General features: G+C 42.9%; 1 protein-coding gene across 1 annotated transcript in view; it reads left to right on the top strand.

Moving 5' to 3' along the window:
- INTS4 (integrator complex subunit 4) overlaps positions 1 to 20960 on the top strand; it is a 337269-nt gene that overhangs the window by 278950 nt on the left and 37359 nt on the right. The window contains exons 19-20 of the mRNA XM_069203922.1: positions 5444 to 5503; positions 10046 to 10205. Coding sequence (XP_069060023.1) covers positions 5444 to 5503; positions 10046 to 10205 — 220 coding nt within the window. The remainder of the gene's footprint in view (positions 1 to 5443; positions 5504 to 10045; positions 10206 to 20960) is intronic.

Raw genomic sequence — 20960 nt, 5'->3', positions numbered from 1 at the left:
CCTATACAGCCACGATTGGATAAACTCTGTAGATGTTTCCAGAAATATTGAAGTCACACTCGTGTACATGCCCTTCGATTCCAAAAGGCTCTTCTTTGAGAAGGCAGATGCTGCCTGTAGGAAGTTGGCTCTGTATGTGCTATTTCAAAGTAAGGAATAGCATGCACAGAGTCCAAGGGTTCCCCTTAGAGGTAAAATAGTGGTAAAAAGAGATAATACTAATGCTCTATTTTGTGGTAGTGTGGTCGAGCAGTAGGCTTATCCAAGGAGTAGTGTTAAGCATTTGTTGTACATACACATAGACAATAAATGAGGTACACACACTCAGAGACAAATCCAGCCAATAGGTTTTGTATAGAAAAATATATTTTCTTAGTTTATTTTAAGAACCACAGGTTCAAATTTAACATGTAATATCTTGTTTGAAAGGTATTGCAGGTAAGTACATTAGGAACTTTGAATCATTTCAATTGCATGTATACTTTTCAAGTTATTCACAAATAGCTAGTTTAAAAGTGGACACTTAGTGCAATTTTCACAGTTCCTGGGGGAGGTAAGTTTTTGTTAGTTTTACCAGGTAAGTAAGACACTTACAGGGTTCAGTTCTTGGTCCAAGGTAGCCCACCTTTGGGGGTTCAGAGCAACCCCAAAGTTACCACACCAGCAGCTCAGGGCCGGTCAGGTGCAGAGTTCAAAGTGGTGCCCAAAACGCATAGGCTGCAATGGAGAGAAGGGGGTGCCCCGGTTCCAGTCTGCCAGCAGGTAAGTACCCGCGTCTTCGGAGGGCAGACCAGGGGGGTTTTGTAGGGCACCGGGGGGGGACACAAGCCCACACAGAAATTTCACCCTCAGCGGCGCGGGGGCGGCCGGGTGCAGTGTTAGAACAAGCGTCGGGTTCGCAATGGAAGTCAATGAGAGATCAAGGGATCTCTTCAGCGCTGCAGGCAGGCAAGGGGGGGCTTCCTCGGGGAAACCTCCACTTGGGCAAGGGAGAGGGACTCCTGGGGGTCACTTCTGCAGTGAAAGTCCGGTCCTTCAGGTCCTGGGGGCTGCGGGTGCAGGGTCTTTTCCAGGCGTCGGGACTTAGGTTTCAGAGAGTCGCGGTCAGGGGAAGCCTCGGGATTCCCTCTGCAGGCGGCGCTGTGGGGGCTCAGGTGGGACAGGTTTTGGTACTCACAGTCGTAGAGTAGTCCGGGGGTCCTCCCTGAGGTGTTAGTTCTCCACCAGCCGAGTCGAGGTCGCCGGGTGCAGTGTTGCAAGTCTCACGCTTCTTGCGGGGAGATTGCAGGGTTCTTTAAAGCTGCTCCTTTGGATAAAGTTGCAGTCTTTTTGGAGCAGGTCCGCTGTCCTCGGGAGTTTCTTGTCGTCGTCGAAGCAGGGCAGTCCTCAGAGGAGTCAGAGGTCGCTGGTCCCTTTGGAAGGCGTCGCTGGAGCAGAGTTCTTTGGAAGGCAGGAGACAGGCCGGTGAGTTTCTGGAGCCAAGGCAGTTGTCTTCTGGTCTTCCTCTGCAGGGGTTTTCAGCTAGGCAGTCCTTCTTCTTGTAGTTGCAGGAATCTAAATCTTTAGGTTCAGGGAAGCCCTTAAATACTAAATTTAAGGGCGTGTTTAGGTCTGGGGGGTTAGTAGCCAATGGCTACTAGCCCTGAGGGTGAGTAGACCCTCTTTGTGCCTCCTCCCAAGGGGAGGGGGTCACATCCCTAATCCTATTGGGGGAATCCTCCATCTGCAAGATGGAGGATTTCTAAAAGTTAGAGTCACCTCAGCTCAGGACACCTTAGGGGCTGTCCTGACTGGCCAGTGACTCCTCCTTGTTATTCTCATTATTTTCTCCGGCCTTGCCGCCAAAAGTGGGGGCCGGGGCCGGAGGGGGCGGGCAACTCCACTAGCTGGAGTGTCCTGCGGTGCTGTGACAAAGGGGTGAGCCTTTGAGGCTCACCGCCAGCTGTTACAGCTCCTGCCTGGGGGAGGTGTTAGCATCTCCACCCAGTGCAGGCTTTGTTACTGGTCTCAGAGTGACAAAGGCACTCTCCCCATGGGGCCAGCAACATGTCTCTAGTGTGGCAGGCTGCTGGAACCAGTCAGCCTACACAGATAGTCGGTTAAGTTTCAGGGGGCACCTCTAAGGTGCCCTCTGGGGTGTATTTTGCAATAAAATGTACACTGGCATCAGTGTGCATTTATTGTGCTGAGAAGTTTGATACCAAACTTCCCAGTTTTCAGTGTAGCCATTATGGTGCTGTGGAGTTCGTGTTTGACAAACTCCCAGACCATATACTCTTATGGCTACCCTGCACTTACAATGTCTAAGGTTTTGTTTAGACACTGTAGGGGTACCATGCTCATGCACTGGTACCCTCACCTATGGTATAGTGCACCCTGCCTTAGGGCTGTAAGGCCTGCTAGAGGGGTGACTGACCTACACTTGCATAGGCAGTGAGAGGCTGGCATGGCACCCTGAGGGGAGTGCCATGTCGACTTACTCGTTTTGTTCTCACTAGCACACACAAGCTGGCAAGCAGTGTGTCTGTGCTGAGTGAGAGGTCTCCAGGGTGGCATAAGACATGCTGCAGCCCTTAGAGACCTTCCTTGGCATCAGGGCCCTTGGTACTAGCAGTACCAGTTACAAGGGACTTATCTGGATGCCAGGGTCTGCCAATTGTGGATACAAAAGTACAGGTTAGGGAAAGAACACTGGTGCTGGGGCCTGGTTAGCAGGCCTCAGCACACTTTCAATTGTAAACATAGCATCAGCAAAGGCAAAAAGTCAGGGGGCAACCATGCCAAGGAGGCATTTCCTTACACTGCCTTACAACACTTCGAACAATTGCAGCAATTACAGCCATCACATTTGAGCCAGACACTCCAACAAATGTACCTCTCCTTTTAAGGCGAGGTGAATCTATGATACACCATCACAAACAGCAACAGCACCAGGTTTCACCATTTTCAACTTGCTTTGTTGTCTGTTTACTCAAAACCTTGCACCCGCCCCCTTTTAAGTTCCCTTACATGCCGTCTCCTCTAGGGCGGTCTCCCATTTTCCCACCAATCGGAAGACAATTGTGACTGCTTGTTAGTCCAGCTTATCTGCAAGGACTGTCCTATACCCTTCCTGTCTTCCCCTCCTGATCTCCCTCTCTCCAGCAGGACAGGTATCCAGCTCACACCTCAATTTAAGAGGCAGGAGTTCTTGCACTCCTGAACAACTGGGCCTTAGAGGTGAAGCGTGTGGAGAAAAAAGGGCACTAGATTCTATTCCCTTTACTGCTTGGCCTCAAAAAGGGGTGAATTTCTGAGACCTATTTTTGAACCTGTTCATTTGGCAGGAGCAGTTCACGACATCCCTGAACCAGGTTCTGTTGGTCTTCTCTGTGGGGGACTACCTGGTGTCTTTGGACTTCCAAGTTGCCTATTTCCATCTATCAATTCTCCCTGTTCAAAGGATTTACTTGAAGTTTACCCTGTGGAGCCAGCAGTATCCGCAAACGGTCCTGCTGTTTGGCCTACCATATGTGTTCGCAAAAGTGCTGCCAGTTGTTGGGCATCACAAGGGAGATCAGGATTTCATGCAGTTCCATCCTTGAATGACTGGCCAACCTGCACAACCAGCCCTGGGTGAGGGACATCTTTACTGAACTATGACTCTTCTACGTGACTGGGGATTTATGATCAATGTCCAGAAGTCTCATCATACCCCCATCCAGAGGATGACCTCTTTGGAAGGCACTGGTCACAAAATGCATGAAAGCCTTTGCTCCTCATCAGACACCTGATATTATTCAGCATTTGATTTTGTTGTTTGCTTATACAAGGATCTTGGTCCTGCAAGACCTGCATCTGCTAGCTTTAATGGCCTTGTTGGTGCCACACACCAAGGTGTGGGATGATACCCTCCAGTGGTGCCTTTGAAAGCAGTGGCACGGGTGAAGATAGTAAAATCAGTGTTTATTCAGCATTGGTGGATATTTCACTCTATTCCCTTGGTGGATCATCCCTTCAGGTTTCTGCCAGTCCATGCTACCTTAAGCAACAGATTTCTCCTTAGTGAGCTGGGGCCTCCTCCTGTGTGACATGAGTGTGCTCCCTTAATCTGCATCTGATCATTGTCAACACATAAATTTCCTGGAACTGCCAGTGCTCCACCTTGCCAAGAAGACCTTTCTCCCTTTTGTCTCTGGTAGTGCCATTCAGGCTCTGTCTGACAACACCACAACATCCACAGCAATAGATAAGAGTGGTGTGGTGTCATAGACCTTGTATTGGGAGATACTTTGTCTGTGATAATCTGCTCAGCAGTCAGGTTTTCCCAGGAATGTCACTTTGTTCAGGCTCAGTGTGAGAGCAGGTGCTTTACGTTGTCTCTCATTAGTGGACAATGAATGGGCACTTTATCCAGAAGCGACAAAAATTATCTTCTCCTGATTTTGGTGTTGGTGCATGGATCACTTTGCCACACCCCTAACAGGAAGTGTTATCAGTTTTGTGCTCTACACTTCCCTCTGAATGGTTCATTGGGACCCTGCAGGTTGAGTTGGTCAAAGGGCCTGATGTATGCCTTTCTGCTTAGGTTGACACTGGGTCCATATAGACTGTGGTGGTGTATCTTCTGGGGCAAACAAACATTTTAAAAGCATGCAATGTAAATTATCTAAACACACTACCGGGAGTGGTTCCCACAGCACATTGTTTTTTTTACACAGATTGTGTTAGTCTGAAATTATCCCACATTATGGTGACCAGACAAATCCTCATAGTGCTGGTAATGCCTTACAGTTCCAGACTAAGTGGCTGTTCAGCATATTTGTGCAGACTTTCTTAACCACCTCTCTTACACTGTCTTAAGCGTGCCCACAGTTAAAAACTGTGTGTGCGCAAAACCTGCATTATGCCTAAGTCGATCAGGCAAACCCAAACAGCATACATTTGCATCTGTTTCATATTATGTGAAAAGAAGCTTAAATTTTGCTTCCATAACTTATGATTTTTTACATACTTAAGTTGTGAAATCCATGAATCTACTTCCAAAATGTAGGCCTAGCTTAGGAAAGCTAAGAGCTCAATGGTCTTCCTGTAGTACCCATAATAAATGTAGACTGCACTTTGACCCCTTTTTGCTGAAAAGTAATCAAAGATTTGTATCACATAAAATTTAATTTGAGCTCCTTTGCTTTCTACTTAGAGATAGGTTGTTGGTGGCATGCTTACACATTAGTCTTGCAGTAAACACATTTGCCACTTGATACATATATACAAGTTTAGATGTCCTTTTGCTTACATATGTTAGTAGTATGGGTAGGTAAACTATGCTTTTTGCATGTAACTAAAATGTTCATAAATATTTCCAGTACATCGTTTGTTGGATAATTTATTTCTGCTCCGTTGTATACTTCATATACATTCAACTAAACTAAGAATGGCAGTTTGTCTTATATTTCTGTTGCAGAATCGAACCACTTTTTGGCATATGTGAGAACTTTTTACTGGAGGTTGACTTTTTTCAGAGGTTAGTATTGTTTTTGTATTTCTAATTGTATGTGTAGTTAAAAACGTAAATCTGCAAATGCAGGGCTTATCCAATATATGAATAAGAAATGAATCTGCAAAATGCTTTTTTTATTCAATTTTACGCTAAGATTGCAATACATTTAGGTAAGATGAAATGTTCTTACAAAGCCTTAATGTTTGTAGTACTTATTAGTTTTACCTGATATTTGATGGAAAGTAATTCATGTTTTGTTTTATGTAGCATATATTTGCTTCACTTTATAATGTTAAGGTCCAAGGATATAACCAAGGTACAATAAGAGCATGTTTGTGTTGGTTACAGTACCAGCTCTTAAAATCTGTGTATTGATACTAAATTGGTTGTAATGAGTACACAGAGGTTGTTTGAAAACCAATAAAATATATTGTACCTTGGTCTCTAGCTGTATAGTACTGTTATCCATTGCGACTGTCATGTAACAGTGCAATCTAGGTTTGCTTTAACTAATTTTCTTATAAGTGAAATCCTTTGAAATGTTATGACTTCCACCACCTTGTGCACTTAAAGAGAGACAATCCATACATTACATTTTCTAATTTTGTAAATTGCTGGTAGGATTTCAGTAATTTTGCTATAGAACCAAATCTTTGTGTGTGTAGTGTCCTAGATAACAGGATCTTAGTTCACAAAAAACATTTAGACTGTTTTGTTGATTTAACTTCTGCTCAACTTCAGTTTAAAACATGACTTTACAAGTATTTATGACATGCATGCACTCTCTATCTGTGTCCATCCAAGAGAAATTAAAAGTTTTGTTATTCATTTGGAGATTGGAGCTCCACCACCTCCAAGCATAAGGAGGATGTTGCTTACCGTTTCAGGATATATTGTCAAGGATACTTATTTCTCTTTTGGTTGGAGGCATTGAAAATCATCATCTTGCACTCCTGGCCCACAGGCATTTCTCAATAGCTTGCAATATCATTATGATATACAAGCCTGAAAAATATCTTTTGTGGATCAATTGAGGAAAACGGACTGTGGATTAGGGCTGTTGTGGACCACATATTCAAGCCCTGTTTTAGGCACATACGGATCAATTTGACAAGGGCTTATGTTTTACACCATATTTTGCATAGACCAAAATTCCTCGGAGTAATTCTGCATGTTTACCCCCCTTGTGTCGCTTAAGCAGGAATTAAAGAGTCATGGTAAATTGACACATCATAATGGATTCTTCAGCTCCTACAAATGTTTCTTGAAACCTCTAAAAGGGTTAATGAGCTTCACTGTTGGGCCAAGAGAGACATTTGTCCCCAAGCTGGCATGACTCATGAACTTGACATATTGTGTTGTTCTGTGAGTGCAGTGGGTAACTGTGTGGATGCACATTTGCCACATTGAATTCTACTCTTTGGTCTTAAGAATCCAATAATTCTGGCTTTTTTTTTATTTTATTTTTTACTGTTTTTGAAGATGATCTACAAAAATTCAAAGTCATTCCACTGTTAAATTTACATGTTCAACAACACCCAATACATGTTTCACAGATTTAACTGGATTTCCCTTTCTCACATAGGTCGTACATTTACACAATAAGAATGTGATGTACTCCTCTCTCACCCTCATAAGATCTCACATCATGCCAGGTTCCAGTACATTCAGTTAAATATTTTGCACAATACATATATAAACCCAGCACACCTGAGAAAAATGTATATTACTGAAATTTCCAACTTCTGTCTATGTCCCCATTATCGACATCAAACACATGTTCCTAGACTGCCCCATAACATGCTAGAGGGAGATCATGGTGGTCCTCTCAACTGTCACTGGTAGACAAGACCTATACAAACCAGAATGTTGCATAGTAGAATTTTATGCCTGCCCTAAAACTGACAAAATTGTTAGGAGATTTCTGAACCTCACCTTTCTTGTGACCCAGTGTTTCTTCACAATGCACATTAAAGCCTTCTGTCTTCCCAAGGACCCTTTGCTGGCGCGCCACAGTACTGGGATTGGTGGAAGTAGAATCTATCTCTCTGCAGATGGAGGAGGCTAGACGATAACATCAATGCCCAGTTGCCCTTGGGTGGGATGATCTCGTCCACACCTTTTGAGAAAACCTCGACACTGGGCATCCATAGGATGGATTTCATTAGTCCAGCCACTAGTTGTATCTTGTCTTTTCTTTCCCCAGTCTGCCCCCTGCAGTACTACTCTATAGATGAGTAGACATTTTTAGACAAATCCTAAGTTAATCAACCATTATACATCAGGGCAGACTCCTTCATTACATTGCTTTTGTGGCCCCACATAGGATGCATCCCACCTGATATCTCATTCTCAGAAACACTACTGTTGTTTTTCACCTTTATACCAGGCAAGTTTTGGTTATGTTATATGTGTATACTGGCACTTTTTTTCCCTCAGTGTGCAGTTATTTTTACAGACTTCCTAACTGATATGATTTTATGGAATCACTCTTTAATGTATACTGGTGGGGAGCATGCCAAATTTGAAGCCTCTATATCTCTGACAGGATATGTACTACTTTATGTTCAAAATAATAAAAATGTGTTCAAATAAAAAAAAGGATTCCCCTTTCTCAGTTATTAGTTTCAATAGTCTGGCAATTCCCATCAGGGAAAATGGTGCCACAGTACGGTGGGGAACTGTTGGCATTTCTCACTGACGTTAGAAGCATTATATTGTGCCTTACTGAATTTGTTTGGCATTCAGAGTTCTGACCCTAATGAAGGTTTGTACGTTGAGTGCATCAACATTCAGATTGTTTTATAAATTTGATATGCAAGTCTGCCCTTAATCGGAGAAGCTAGCATTATGCTGACTGTGAAACATATTAAGACTCCATGGTGGGACTCGCCGTAATCTTACAATTAATGATCATATCATGCTGAAGAGTTGGAGGGCAGCACTCTCCTTTCATTTGTGTTTCTCTGCCCTTCATGCGACCTCTTACCGACCATGCAGATGTCAAAGCTGGTGACACTGAGTGAATTCTCCTTGCCCACAGCCACAGCACTTAGAAAGCAAGTTTTCTTCTCCTCCTTGATCCTAATCCTACTCGATCCAGACTTTTTTCCCCGTTACGTTTTCAAATTACTGGCCAATAGCATTCCAGACCAAGCTCAAAATGCTTGATAGGCTTGGGTATGCTCATCACAAATTTATAAAACAGGCGGGGGGACTTATTTGTGCTAGAGGCCCAGGGATCATTCTTCCCAAGTGCAGTTGCTTCCAGTCCTGATCCTTAGCACTGAACAATAATATACAGAATAGCACAATGAGCAACTGCATAATGCACCTAACTGGTACGTTGTTTACCTGTAGATCATGCAAATCCCCCAACTGAACATAAATCCAGGAAGAGGGGATTGTTTGTTATCTTTTCCTCAGATAGTGAAGGAAAAGGTAGACCCAATGTCAATGATTTCGAGCAAACGCAGTAAGCAGCTATAGTTTAATCCTAGTGACCAAATGGTTGGGAAGGTCAAAAATGTGACTACAGCTAGCAAACTCATTTCAGATTAATGCATGAGTGGAAGTGATTGTGGCAGGTCAATAGTCTTAGGACCCTCAATATGTAGATTTTGCTCTATCTGCCTTCAGATGACCCACTGATTATAACTGGGAAGGCCAAAGAAAAATAAGTGAAGGTGAACGTAAACACTAAATGAATTACATACTGCATTGAACTTTATTATGAATTGACAGATTGTCATGCTGCTGAAGGCTTACAGTTCCAGGAGAGGAACTACCTCTCATCTTTCGAGAATGTTTTTTCTGGGAAGACTGTTTTCAAGGATTTGCCTCTATGCTCACTGTAATTGTGGTGCTGTGTGGATTGCTACCAAGGCTCGGTCCACATTTGAAAGAACAGTGATATAGAAGTAGTATATCTCGTAAGCTTTTATTGACGACATCATTTATGCTTGGTGATCCTAGATGCCAATTTTCTAACTCGCTGCCTCCATTTTTGGCAATACTATGTACACTCTAGCTTCTACTTGAACAGGCCATACCAGTCAAACGAAACAGCTTTTCCCCACCTCGCTTTGGTCTTGACCCTCAAGGCTGAAAAAACCTTTCATTCTGCTTTTGCTCTTCCTTTTGTTAAGGAACCTAGTTTGGTAGTCGATTGAAATGGAAGATACTTCACTGTTGCTGGTGAAAGGAGACACCAGAGTTAATTTAATTGTATATCTTTGAATTGCTGAACGTGACCTGTGTAGTGTTATTGCATCTTATAATCTAACATCAATGATCCTGAGATGGTGTCATCTTTCTAATTCTGATATTTGATGACTGGCCTTTATTAAGATAGTAAGTAATAGGCAGGTCATGGTGATGCATGGTTATCCATTTTGTAGTTTCTCACTTAAGTATTGTAAAACAGCAATGAGGTCTGCGTTCTTTGAATGATCGAACAGGGTCCTTATTGAAATTGTTTTGAAATTGATGTAGACATTTGAGGACTTGAGAAGAGCTCATTAGTAACTGTTAACAAAGAGTTATAAATGTTTTCTTTTGCCATAGATGTTTCATTACAGAGCTGCCGTACATGCCCGATAGCTTTGTGGATAAGTTGCTGGATTTGATGCCCAGACTTGTAACATCGAAACCTTCTGAAGTCATCAAAATCTTACAGGCAACTTTGCGACAGAGCAGCTTTCTTCATCTCACTCTTCCAGAACAGGTTGGTTTTGACTATGACAACAGAATATTGCTGAGGGTTTGGGGGTTTAAACACAGGTAAACAGAAGATAGTTACCTTTAAGCAATTACTAGAGCATTTAAGAAGGAGATGTACTATATTGTTGCTTTAATCATTTGTATGCTTGGACCTAATTTACAAAAAAGTATTTTCTAGAATGTATCCACTTTGTTGATGACAGTGCAAAACCCTAATATTCTTGCCAGTAGATTTCAACAGCATTCTCTATTAGCAGAACAGAGTAGGTATAGGGGATTGTTTCATTCAGGCCTTTTCACCCAAAGGGTCATTGGATGAAATGGGCCTTTGGGTGTAATTGAAGGGCAAGCTTTGGTCTGAGCTGGTGTACAGCAGGTTTTGTTGCCATTGAGACTGCACACACACGAGGGACAGTGAAGGTGCTACAGGTGATCAAATGCGAGGGAATCAAGATGACTGCCCACTAACAAGAGGAAGATCCCGTGCAAAAATGGTATCTTGGGAACCTGGAAGTAACTTGGCACTGTCTCAATGATGCCCAGTATTTGTAAAACTCCGTGAAAGCACTGTCCCTTTAAGGAATGATTTGTCAAGGGATAATAAAGTGTTTACTGAAGTAAAAAGCGCTTTTGCTATGAACTGTTTTTTAACTGTAGACACTCAAATGTTGCTTTTGTAAAGTGTGGGTATTCAGCGAAAAAACTTTGTATAAATACCCCATAGTAGTTCCCCCTCAACACATCTTCTTTGGAACATTATGGATCAGAAAGAAATACCAAAAACTACTGAAATACAACACTTATGGTGAACGACTTAATATATTCACCACTCTCGAACCTCATCATTGCTCTGGGCATAACATGTATTGTCATTGATCTGGGCATAACATGTATTGTCACAGATGCAAATACAAATGTCAACAATGAAGTCACTTAACCCTACCCCCAACAGTCCACAATCCACTTATGTCAAACTTGGTTGGACATAGCAAGAGCTAGATGGAGACTGGTCTCAGAAATACTCTGTTATGCGTGAGAAGGTTCTGAGCCTAGATCCCACTTCATTGGAGGCCACAGGCTCTGTTTCATGGTCTGGCAATACTCCTGCTCTTTAAGGTCAATGGACCAGTGTTTGTAGTGCCAGGTCTGTCTTTCTGCCTGGCCTACACTGGGCACCCATATTCTGGACACCGACTTGACTTAGCCCACAAACAAGTTTGTGGCTAGAGAGGCACTACAATTAAGGATCCAAATTGTAGGAACTGACTACTCACAGACCTAGTGTAAGGATTGCCCTTCCTGCAATATAAGATGTAGATCACACCTGACACCCCCTCAGTTGGGTAGTACTGGCTCTATGGGGCATACTTCTCTCCATAACTGATACCTTCTAATAAAAGGCAACAATGCTCTGTGGTGCTTCTTCTCACTCTCAAACCACACCAGGGAAAAAACCTCCATTGACAAACCAAACTCTGTTTTATTGGCTGCTCTAGAGCAACAGTGGTAAACAGCTGCATTCACAAACTCCAGAATGAGGTTTGTGAGGTATGGTACAAGAATAGCCTAGCGAGAATATTGTCTGACAGACATAGTGTTCCCTAAGTATTACAAAAATATTGCCCCATTGGTGTTAACACAAAAAAATTTACACCCAGCGGGATATTTTGTGACAGATATTTACAATGCAATACCTCTGTCAGACAATATTTTTGCTAACAATGCTCTGACATATAACTGGTTGGACACCATTGTAATTGTGATCACTCAAATATCAGCCAGAGTTCATGAAGCCCATTTTGTAAATACTTATTTTAAAACAAAAAAAACACTTTATGTCAAAATGGGCACTGTGGGACATGCAGACTGAGCTGAGGTGATAAGTAAATAAATGCCCTTCATGTGGCCAATGCCCCGTTTATAAGGATGAAGGTACTGCCCAGTGTGTTCAGACACAGTGAGCTGCTGTCTCCCAGGACCACAGTTTAGTCTGTGTGTAGTCAGTGCCTTAAGAGCTTTACGGGTGAGTAGCTGCGCTTTATAAACATTGATTTGATAATGTCTGCTGCACATGGCCTAAGGGTCCACGCACTGGGTTTGAGGATGCTGAGACATAGCTCGGGGCAATGCCAAAGTCTACTTCCTGTACCCACCTTATGAAGGCAAAGGCCTTTTAGTGTTGGGCTCGCACATATACAGGTTGTTTTTCTTCTAAAAATGTTCTCGAGTCACAAGATGCAGTGCAGCGACTCCTCTCGAGGAACATTGCACATGGGCCCGGCCCGGATTCCATATTAGTTTGGGTTTTTTCGGACATACACCAAGTAGACTCCGAATTTTGATGTGCCTGACACAGAATAGTGGCAACATTTTTCATTGTCCTTTCGGATTATTTGGTTTCAACTCTCCAGGGACAGACATGGAGCACTTGCTCTGTGGTTGTTCTCGGACACCCTCAGGCCATATATCTTTGCCATGTGGTCTCACTTCCAAGAACGATCTCAGGTAATGGAATGTTCACCATTTCAGTACTGCCTCCAGTGCAATGCTAAGCAACTGTGGACCGATCAGCTGCAGGTCTACAATCCCTGTCTCTCGGCAGCCCACAATGGCACAAGGTGCCCAGCATGCCAGACATGCTGAAGATAGCATCTATGGGCACGCATCATGCAGGAGGAAGACCTATCAGAGGCCCCAGATTTCTTCAGCATATAGCACAGGATTCCACAAGGAGGAAGACCTAGGACCTTCAGGTCACCCACAATGGATCTGAAGATGAATGAGTGGAGGCTCCAGCATCTAAGGCCAGTCCCTGGATGGAAAGCATAGCTCATGAAAATCAAACACTCGCTCCCTGTCATAAGGTAGAGCACCTGTCATGCAGGAGTACAGCATTGAGCCCTGGACACATCGGCAAAGCTGCCTATGGACTACCTCCCTTAATGACAAAAAAACGCTGACAAAAACCACAGGAGGGTTCCAAGCCTCCACCCCAGGTCAGGCATTCCCAGCTTTCGTCTCTAGCACTGAAGTCTACATCTGCCCTGAAAACACCAGTGCCTCAAATTGCCCATTCTTTATCTAAAGCATTGTTGACTAAGAAGCCAACCCCATTAGCTCCGAAAGCCACATCAATGCCACAACATCCACCTATACACAAATCAGCTTTGACATTGAATCCCTGATCGACACACAAACCTGAGTCTCCTCCAGAATATAATCGGCAGCAGGCCAAAAACGCACTCAACCTCACAAGCTTTTAGCCACCCCTTGGAGGAGGAAGTAGAAGGTCCCATAGTTGAATGCCTTCAACAAGAACTTGATGCACGCCAGCAACACATATTCATCGAAATGCACACAGGAAAAATTATGACCATGTACCTTCACCATCAGACCCTATACCTAATAAAAGAAAGCTGGCTTACCAGGCAGAGAACATGACAAAGCCTTTCAACCATTACCCACCAGTTAAGACACAGAGAGACAGTGCAACCAACTCTACTCCTTTCCCCATGATCCACCACCATCATTTCCCACACCTCCCCCACCCAACACTTGCCACTGCTGTCTCTGCCTGACTCACTTTCAGGGTCACCTTATTACACCCAGTTACTTCTTAAGAGTTGTGGGGCCCTGGACAAGATGTCATTGCGGGGGCCTGTTTGAAAAACATTTTAATTTATTATACATGTATTGCTGATTCAGTCCCTAATGATACCACACAATATTGAATCTAACATTCAGAATTGACAACAGAAAGCTCAAACTCCCTGTCTGCCATTCCAACAGTACCATAAGAAAGCATGAATGAGCATAGATTAAACCATTTATTTTTGCAACTGGATGTAATATTAATTAGGTCTGGCATTGTTGCAATTTTATAAAAGCACAACTCTCTTGCATATGGATTTTTGCAGACTGTGAACGTTGGTACTTTCCCTAGTAGTTTACAAATAAAAAAGGCCTTTGAGTTCCCTGCATTGCACAGGGCAACACAGAGTGAAGGAGTGACACTGTACTTGGGAAAATGTTTGATTTCCCACTCAGTTTATCAGAGGACCCTTTGGAATGTGGGGCCCTGAGCAGTTGTCCACTTTGTCCTTGCCTTAAAACATCTCTGATTACACCTGCCCACAATAACAGTCCATATGGATCGTGGGACCCCCCCCTAAAATCAACCTGTAAGTGCAGCACCAGTAAATAACCCATGGGAAGATTGTCCTGTAGGTCAAGCAGGGTATCCTTATTTGGATCACTGCCTCGTCTGCCCCTTCCCTCCTGATGACACCTCACCGCAAAATGAGGTCATCCAGCGCACTTCTACCTACCATGTGGTTCAGGAGAAAGACAAACTTTTTTTGTGGTGACAGTTGTAAAGTCTCAGAGGTTTGTTTAATTTCACCCTATGCTAAAGGAAATGCTCAAGTCCGCCCCAGAAATTTTAAAAGTCCTGATTAGAACCAGAGTTGTCATTTCAATGAGCTAAAAAAAAAAAGGTTTCCCCATAGGATGCCACGTACATTAGGAGCAAGGTTCCTTCAGAATAACTAGTCCACACTGCTCAGAAGTGCACAGCTCCCCTAGCCACAGGTGACGCCCCTTCACCAGACAAAGTGATTAAGAGAATAGATGCTGCATGTAAATAGGTTGCATTGGGAACTACTACTCACTAGAAAGTTGCTAACTATGTTGCCCTGTTGTCTATGTACAGCAGAGTGTAATGAGAAAAAACGGAGGAGCTTCTCAAACACCTACCTGAACAATACAGGAAAAGAGGAGAAGAAATAATGTCAGAAGGCAAAATAATTTCCAAAACAGATATATAATGCTGCGGACACTGCTCTAGGGGCATCAGTACAAGTGTCATACTACTTGTAGGAAACTGTTTTTTGTTTGTGTTTTCCCCCAGCATTTTGCCCCCTTTTTAGCTACTGGATGTTGGTTTTTGACTGTGACAGTGCACTGAGGCCTGCCATCCAGGCCTCAGTATCCACGCTCTTTCCTTAAAACAAAGTGATGTCTAATTGTAACACCATTTGCGAAGGACTCAAGGACCTCTGTAAGTCCCTAGGAAGCGCTACCCCGGTACCTAGGGCATGAGTACTAAAGAGGGTCCCTAAGGGCTGCATGGTGTCTAATGCCACCCTAAGGTACCTACACATACATTCCACACAGACTGCCTTTGTAGGCTGTGACATGGTGCAAACAATAAAGTGAAAACATGACATTGCACACTCCTGTGTGTCATGCCAAAGTCACTGCATTTAATATAAGTAAGTCTCCCCTCCAGGCTAGTCACACCCCTAAGGTGGACTACCTGAAGTGAACACGAAAATTAGGATTTCACCACCTTGGTTGTGGTGAAATTAGAAAGTCTGGGACAAGGTGTTGCCCACTCTCAACAGGAAATGGTCATCTAGGGGGTGCAGTGACCCCAGGGGTAAGTATTGGTTACTACCCTTCATTCCCCTGAACACCCTTAAAATGTGTGTTTAGGTGGCCCCCTGACACAAGGAAATCAGATGTGTCTGCCTGGAGAAGAAAGGAGGACAAGGAGGAGTCCACAACGCGAGAACCGAGGAGCAGAAACTGATTTGGTGCCAACTCTGCCAGCCTGCCAGGTGTCCCCAACAATTGCTCGAACCTGGCTCATCAAGAATGCAGTGTCACCTTCAAAAGCTATGGTGGAGTGACCCACGACTTCAGCTGGCCAGCAGCATCTCCTTTGGAGGAGATGAGCTGCTTCCCTGCACATTTTCAGACACCAAAATGACAAACAAGAGCCTCTGCCAGCACAACTCTGATGGCGAAAGCCTCACTGCACACAAGCTCCCCAGCCCGGTTGCAATGGACCAACAGTGCCCCTGGGGCACAGAGACCCTCAGGAGATGAGCCCCATTTTAGATTTAGCCGGACTGGCCCCACAGTCCATCTCTACAGCCTGTGTCTGTAGAAAAGCAGAAACCTCTGGGGCCTCTTGAGCACCGTGACCCGAATCCTGAAAACACGCACCTGTGCCTCACAGCCCGGGGAGATGTGGGCCAACATTGCTCATGGGGTCCTTAGACTCTCCACAGCGGAGTCCCCCAAACACCCCCACTCACACCCCCCCAACCCAGATTTGGCCAGGCTGACCCGCCCAATTCATGCCTGCAGCCTGTTTTCACAGGCTACCACCAACCACAAGTGCCTCCCACATCGCGACCCTGCTGGAGAAATCACCACTGGTAGCCTCATCCTAGTCTCTCCATCTTGGGCCAGGCAGCCTTGGTTTTCTACTGTCCTGGAACTGTCATCAGTCGACATGAGAAGTTTCTTCTCAAACATATCTTCTCACTCAGAAGCACAGACAGATCAATCACTGAGTACCAGCACAGCTGAATCTTGGGATTTGGCACCGAAGGTCCTAAAGTTTGGATACTTTTATCTCCCACAAGGGTGCATGTCTGTCTTAGAGGCCAAGCGCCTACGACATGCGCTTGTTAAGCAGCAAAATAGGAAAGATTAGTCCATTACTGCATATCCCCAACAGCTCTGATCCTTTAAACCCTACAGTACAGGGATAGTTACCTTCTCCACATACAAAAGTTAGGGCTAGCTTACACATCTATTATCATCTATTCGCATCATCTATCCGCTGTTGCAGCTTACACACAAAACAGACAACATGCATCGCAGTTCAGAATCCAGTCATAAAGCCCTTCCAGTGCCAGTATGGAACCTCAGTATAATCCTTCCCAGACTTAGTAGACCACCTTCTGAACTCCTGCGCTCATGCCCTCTTCATTTACTATCCCAGAAGGTAGCTTTCCTAATTGCCAGTACCTTCCTATGGCATATTAGCAAGCTACAAACCCTTACTCTCCAGTAGCCTTTCATAAGGGTAGATAAAGATAGTTTAGTTCTCAGAACAAACCTCAAATTCCTTCCAAAGCTGGTGTCACCTTTCCATCTGGATCAGACTACTAGAATTTCAGGTTTCTTCCCACAACCTCACCTCGTGGCGGAAATGGCATTACACACACTTGATATAAAAAGGTCCCTTATGTATGCAACTCTAGATGGCAAAAAGTATGCTAAGCGTGTGAATGTACAGCACAACGTGCTACAAACAGATGCCAGCAGGTCGCTTTCCATCTGTATATATCGATCTGTGTATCTGTATATAGCTATATAATTTCATGGTGCAAACCTTTAATCTGATTGAGACTGTGGTCTAGTATTGCACTATAGGCTTACAAGAATGCATTTGCAGAACTGAAAGAAATAGATAAGACTTTTAAACTATCAAGGTTCAATTATGTTAGTTCCTGGTTCTATAACTTGGACCTGCATGAGGCCTGGGGCAATACGGAATCCATCTCCAAGGGAGCTGTGCATCTGTTGAAACCAAGATACTGGTTATATGTTCATGAAAATTAACCACTATATAGTTATGGTACAGCCGCAATTTCCATTGAAAAGGCATTCTTCAAATGTGATTATAACTTTAAACCCTGTGGGAAGATTTGCACGAAACCTATCAGTCTAGTAACTCAGTCAGCAAAGTTTCAGCCCACCAGGGTTCATGAATATTAATCCACAGGAAAAAGAATTAAGGCTAGTGGATGAAGAAGTGTATAAATTTCCATTTTACCAATTAAAGAAAAGTTTCCCGAAAGATAGAGCAAAAACTGCTGTATTGATTTACACAAAACTTGCCATGAAAGTAGATTATTCAAGGTGTGCTTATTTTTAATTTGGTGTAAATCAGTATAGTAGTTTTTGAGATATTTTCATTAAAAAAGGCGATAGTGGGATTTAAAGGGTTAACAGTGTTGTATATCTTGTCAGTTGAAATGCCATTTTTTTATTTGCTTATAACTTTGGCACCGTTTGACTAATTTATCTGAAATTTGGTGGACACTTAGTATGTCCATATTACTATTTACAAATGTGTGCATATCAATAAAGTTAATAAAAGGGGGGATTCTCATTTGCTAATACGTTTGGTATTGTATGATGAATCTGCACAAAATTTGCCAGAAGCTTGGAATGATTAGTTTTCTATTGGTGTGTCAATTTTTAGTCCAATCCATAAAAGGGAGGGGCATGGTTAAAGTAAAGGGGGAGGGGGGTAGGTAAGTAAAATTTTCATTTTTTTATAACTTTGGTGCTGTTTAATAAACATGCGAAGCAAATAGTAACTGACACCCAGTGCATGTACATTGGGTCTTGTGAAGATCCAATAGAGAGGGCAGGTAAAGTTAAATGTAGGGAGGGGCTAAAATATGTTTGATTTACTAGTAACTTTGGTATTGCTTGATAGGTCCACATAAAATTTGACAGAGTCTTAGCATGTTTAAACTTCTTTTATTATTTTATATGTTTTTTTTTTTTTGGTCCACCATGGCCCTTCCCTTCCCCAAGTTAAAAAGTCGAGGTGAAAAAATTTTCATTTGCTATTAACCAGAAGTGTGAAAGGTTTCTTTTTTGATTGAATGTCAAGTTTTGTGCCGACCCATCAAAGGTTTGGGCAGTAAAATTCCAGTAGCTTTATAAATTGAGCACTGTTTGAGTCCGAATAAAAAATGGGATACAGTTAGCAAGCTAAACTCTGCAGAATTTTCAAGATTTGTGCAGTCTAAATAACGGGTGGAAATAAGAGGGGGGGGAGGGGGCAAAATACTTTTTTATTTATACCATTAGTTAGATCTGCATGAAATTTGGCATATCTCACTTACTTCTGGTTTCCTACATTTCATGCAGGCTTATCAAGGGTGGAGGGAGAATTCATGGGTTGTAGTATGTGAAAGAACTGTTCATCTGCTAATAAATTTGATGAATCCACATAAAATTTGGTAGACGTTTGGCGGTTTACCTTACTATACACAAGTTTTGAGCCGATCCATCAGGGATGGGAGGCAAAGGTAAATGGAAAGGCAAATGTAAATGGGTAGGCAATTAGAGTTTCATTCACTAATATCTTTGGTGCTATTGAACTATTCTGCATGGAATTTGGCAGCAAGCACATTAAGCCTGTTGTAAAGCCAATCACGCCCTTTGGTTGGGCACAGGGCCTGGTTGCAGGCCATACGGAGTTTGGGTTGGACAGCCTCAGTGGGTTAGGCATCAGACCTGGCCCTGCAGCCAACTTCCTGCAGTGCACAGCTAACGCCCATCAACATCATGCAAAAATCTATTTGTCCCTTTGGTGCCATGTTGTGCGACGACTAATGATGGCAGTAATCTCTTTATATCAGAGCTCTATTAGCCTCTCTGATTATGCCAAGGCTAATACTATAGTAGGGCTTGAATACTAGCAATTCCCTTATTTTGCCACCCTTCTGCAGATCTACGTTCTGGACCTGGAGGTAGTGGTAGGCAATAGTTCCAGGGTTGGAATGCCCCTTTCAGTCTATTCAAACCTAATAACGTGCATGGTTTAAGGTTTTTCACCAGTTCTTCACTAATCGTTTCCCTTACTGAGAAAGGTTGGAAATTTACTTTTGATAAGGGCATAAGTAAAACTTCTTCCAGGCTTGGGGGAAAAAGTGATTGGATGAAAAAAGTGAACTTATATATGCTCAACAGATTTTCGCATGAGCAAATCTATACTTGTATACTTGGTTGTGCTAAAATAAAGTTCACAGATATTTTATAGGAGTAACATTTCTTGGTCTGCTTGTGTAAATTCTTGTGAATTCCTGAAATACGTAAATCTACACGAATGCAAAGACATCTAACTTGGGTGCACTTTTGAGACTTTCTTTAAGAATTCAGCCTATAATTAGGTCTGGCGTTAAGACTTTTTGTTTTTATTAAAATTCTATCTATCAATTTGTCGGCTGGCTTCACTGTGAGCGATAGCATGCTGCTCTTTCACAATGAGCATATTGGCACTCAAAGTACTTTGCCAATGTGTGCTTTTTGAGGCCAAAAAATGTTTTGCTTTTGCCAGTGTTTGGTACAATGGTGAGGGCCCTACAGCTCCCACAACAATACAGTTTTACAGAAGCCATATTAAAACAAGACACACAACCAAAAGACTTGACCACCAGAGCCAGACCTAATGACTTTGCCAATGTTTGTTTTCTTATGTTTCCCATACTCTTGTTCAAACTAGCTATACTGTTTTTCCCATTATGAATATTTTTGGGAAATATTAGCATGCGTCAACACATTTTAGTAAATGATACTTCAAAGAAATGGTGCCTAAAATTTCACAGTAATTTAGCAAAACATTTTTTTTCTAGTTGCATTTTTTGTGAACGTTTTATTTTGAAAGCAAAGAATGATCAATCTTGCTTCCAAGCTTCTGCAAATATTTGCGTCTAATTAGAGAGCGTTCTGGGAACATCATACATAGCCTCATATTGATAGACTTTGCAAACGTGCGCACACGTTTATTTTACTGGATTCACTATCAGTAGTGCAGTCCGAGATTACATTTGTTTAGAGCACTCACTATAATAACAAAAGCTTTGCATTAATCAGACATAAATACCGATTCAACAGCATTAACAAAGTGACAGAAATATTACCTCAACTGCAAACAATTCACCTTCTTTGTAATGTGGTACTATAAACTGTCAGCCAAAGGGTTTGTGCTGCAAGGGGTTAAGCCTACTTGTCGTAAGGACAAAATAAACATGAGAACTTGTTGTCCTTGACCCCAATCAACATGTCCTGGGTGTTGGGCTATAGGAATTCCACACCCGATCATGAATTGAGCAAGTAGGGCTTGGTCTTTAGCCCTGTTCAGCAGGGGCTGAACATT

The sequence above is a fragment of the Pleurodeles waltl genome, chromosome 8 (assembly GCF_031143425.1).
Source record: "Pleurodeles waltl isolate 20211129_DDA chromosome 8, aPleWal1.hap1.20221129, whole genome shotgun sequence".
Classification (NCBI taxonomy): domain Eukaryota; kingdom Metazoa; phylum Chordata; class Amphibia; order Caudata; family Salamandridae; genus Pleurodeles; species Pleurodeles waltl.
Note: the sequence above shows the minus strand (reverse complement) of the source record. Positions and strands in the feature narration are given on the sequence as shown.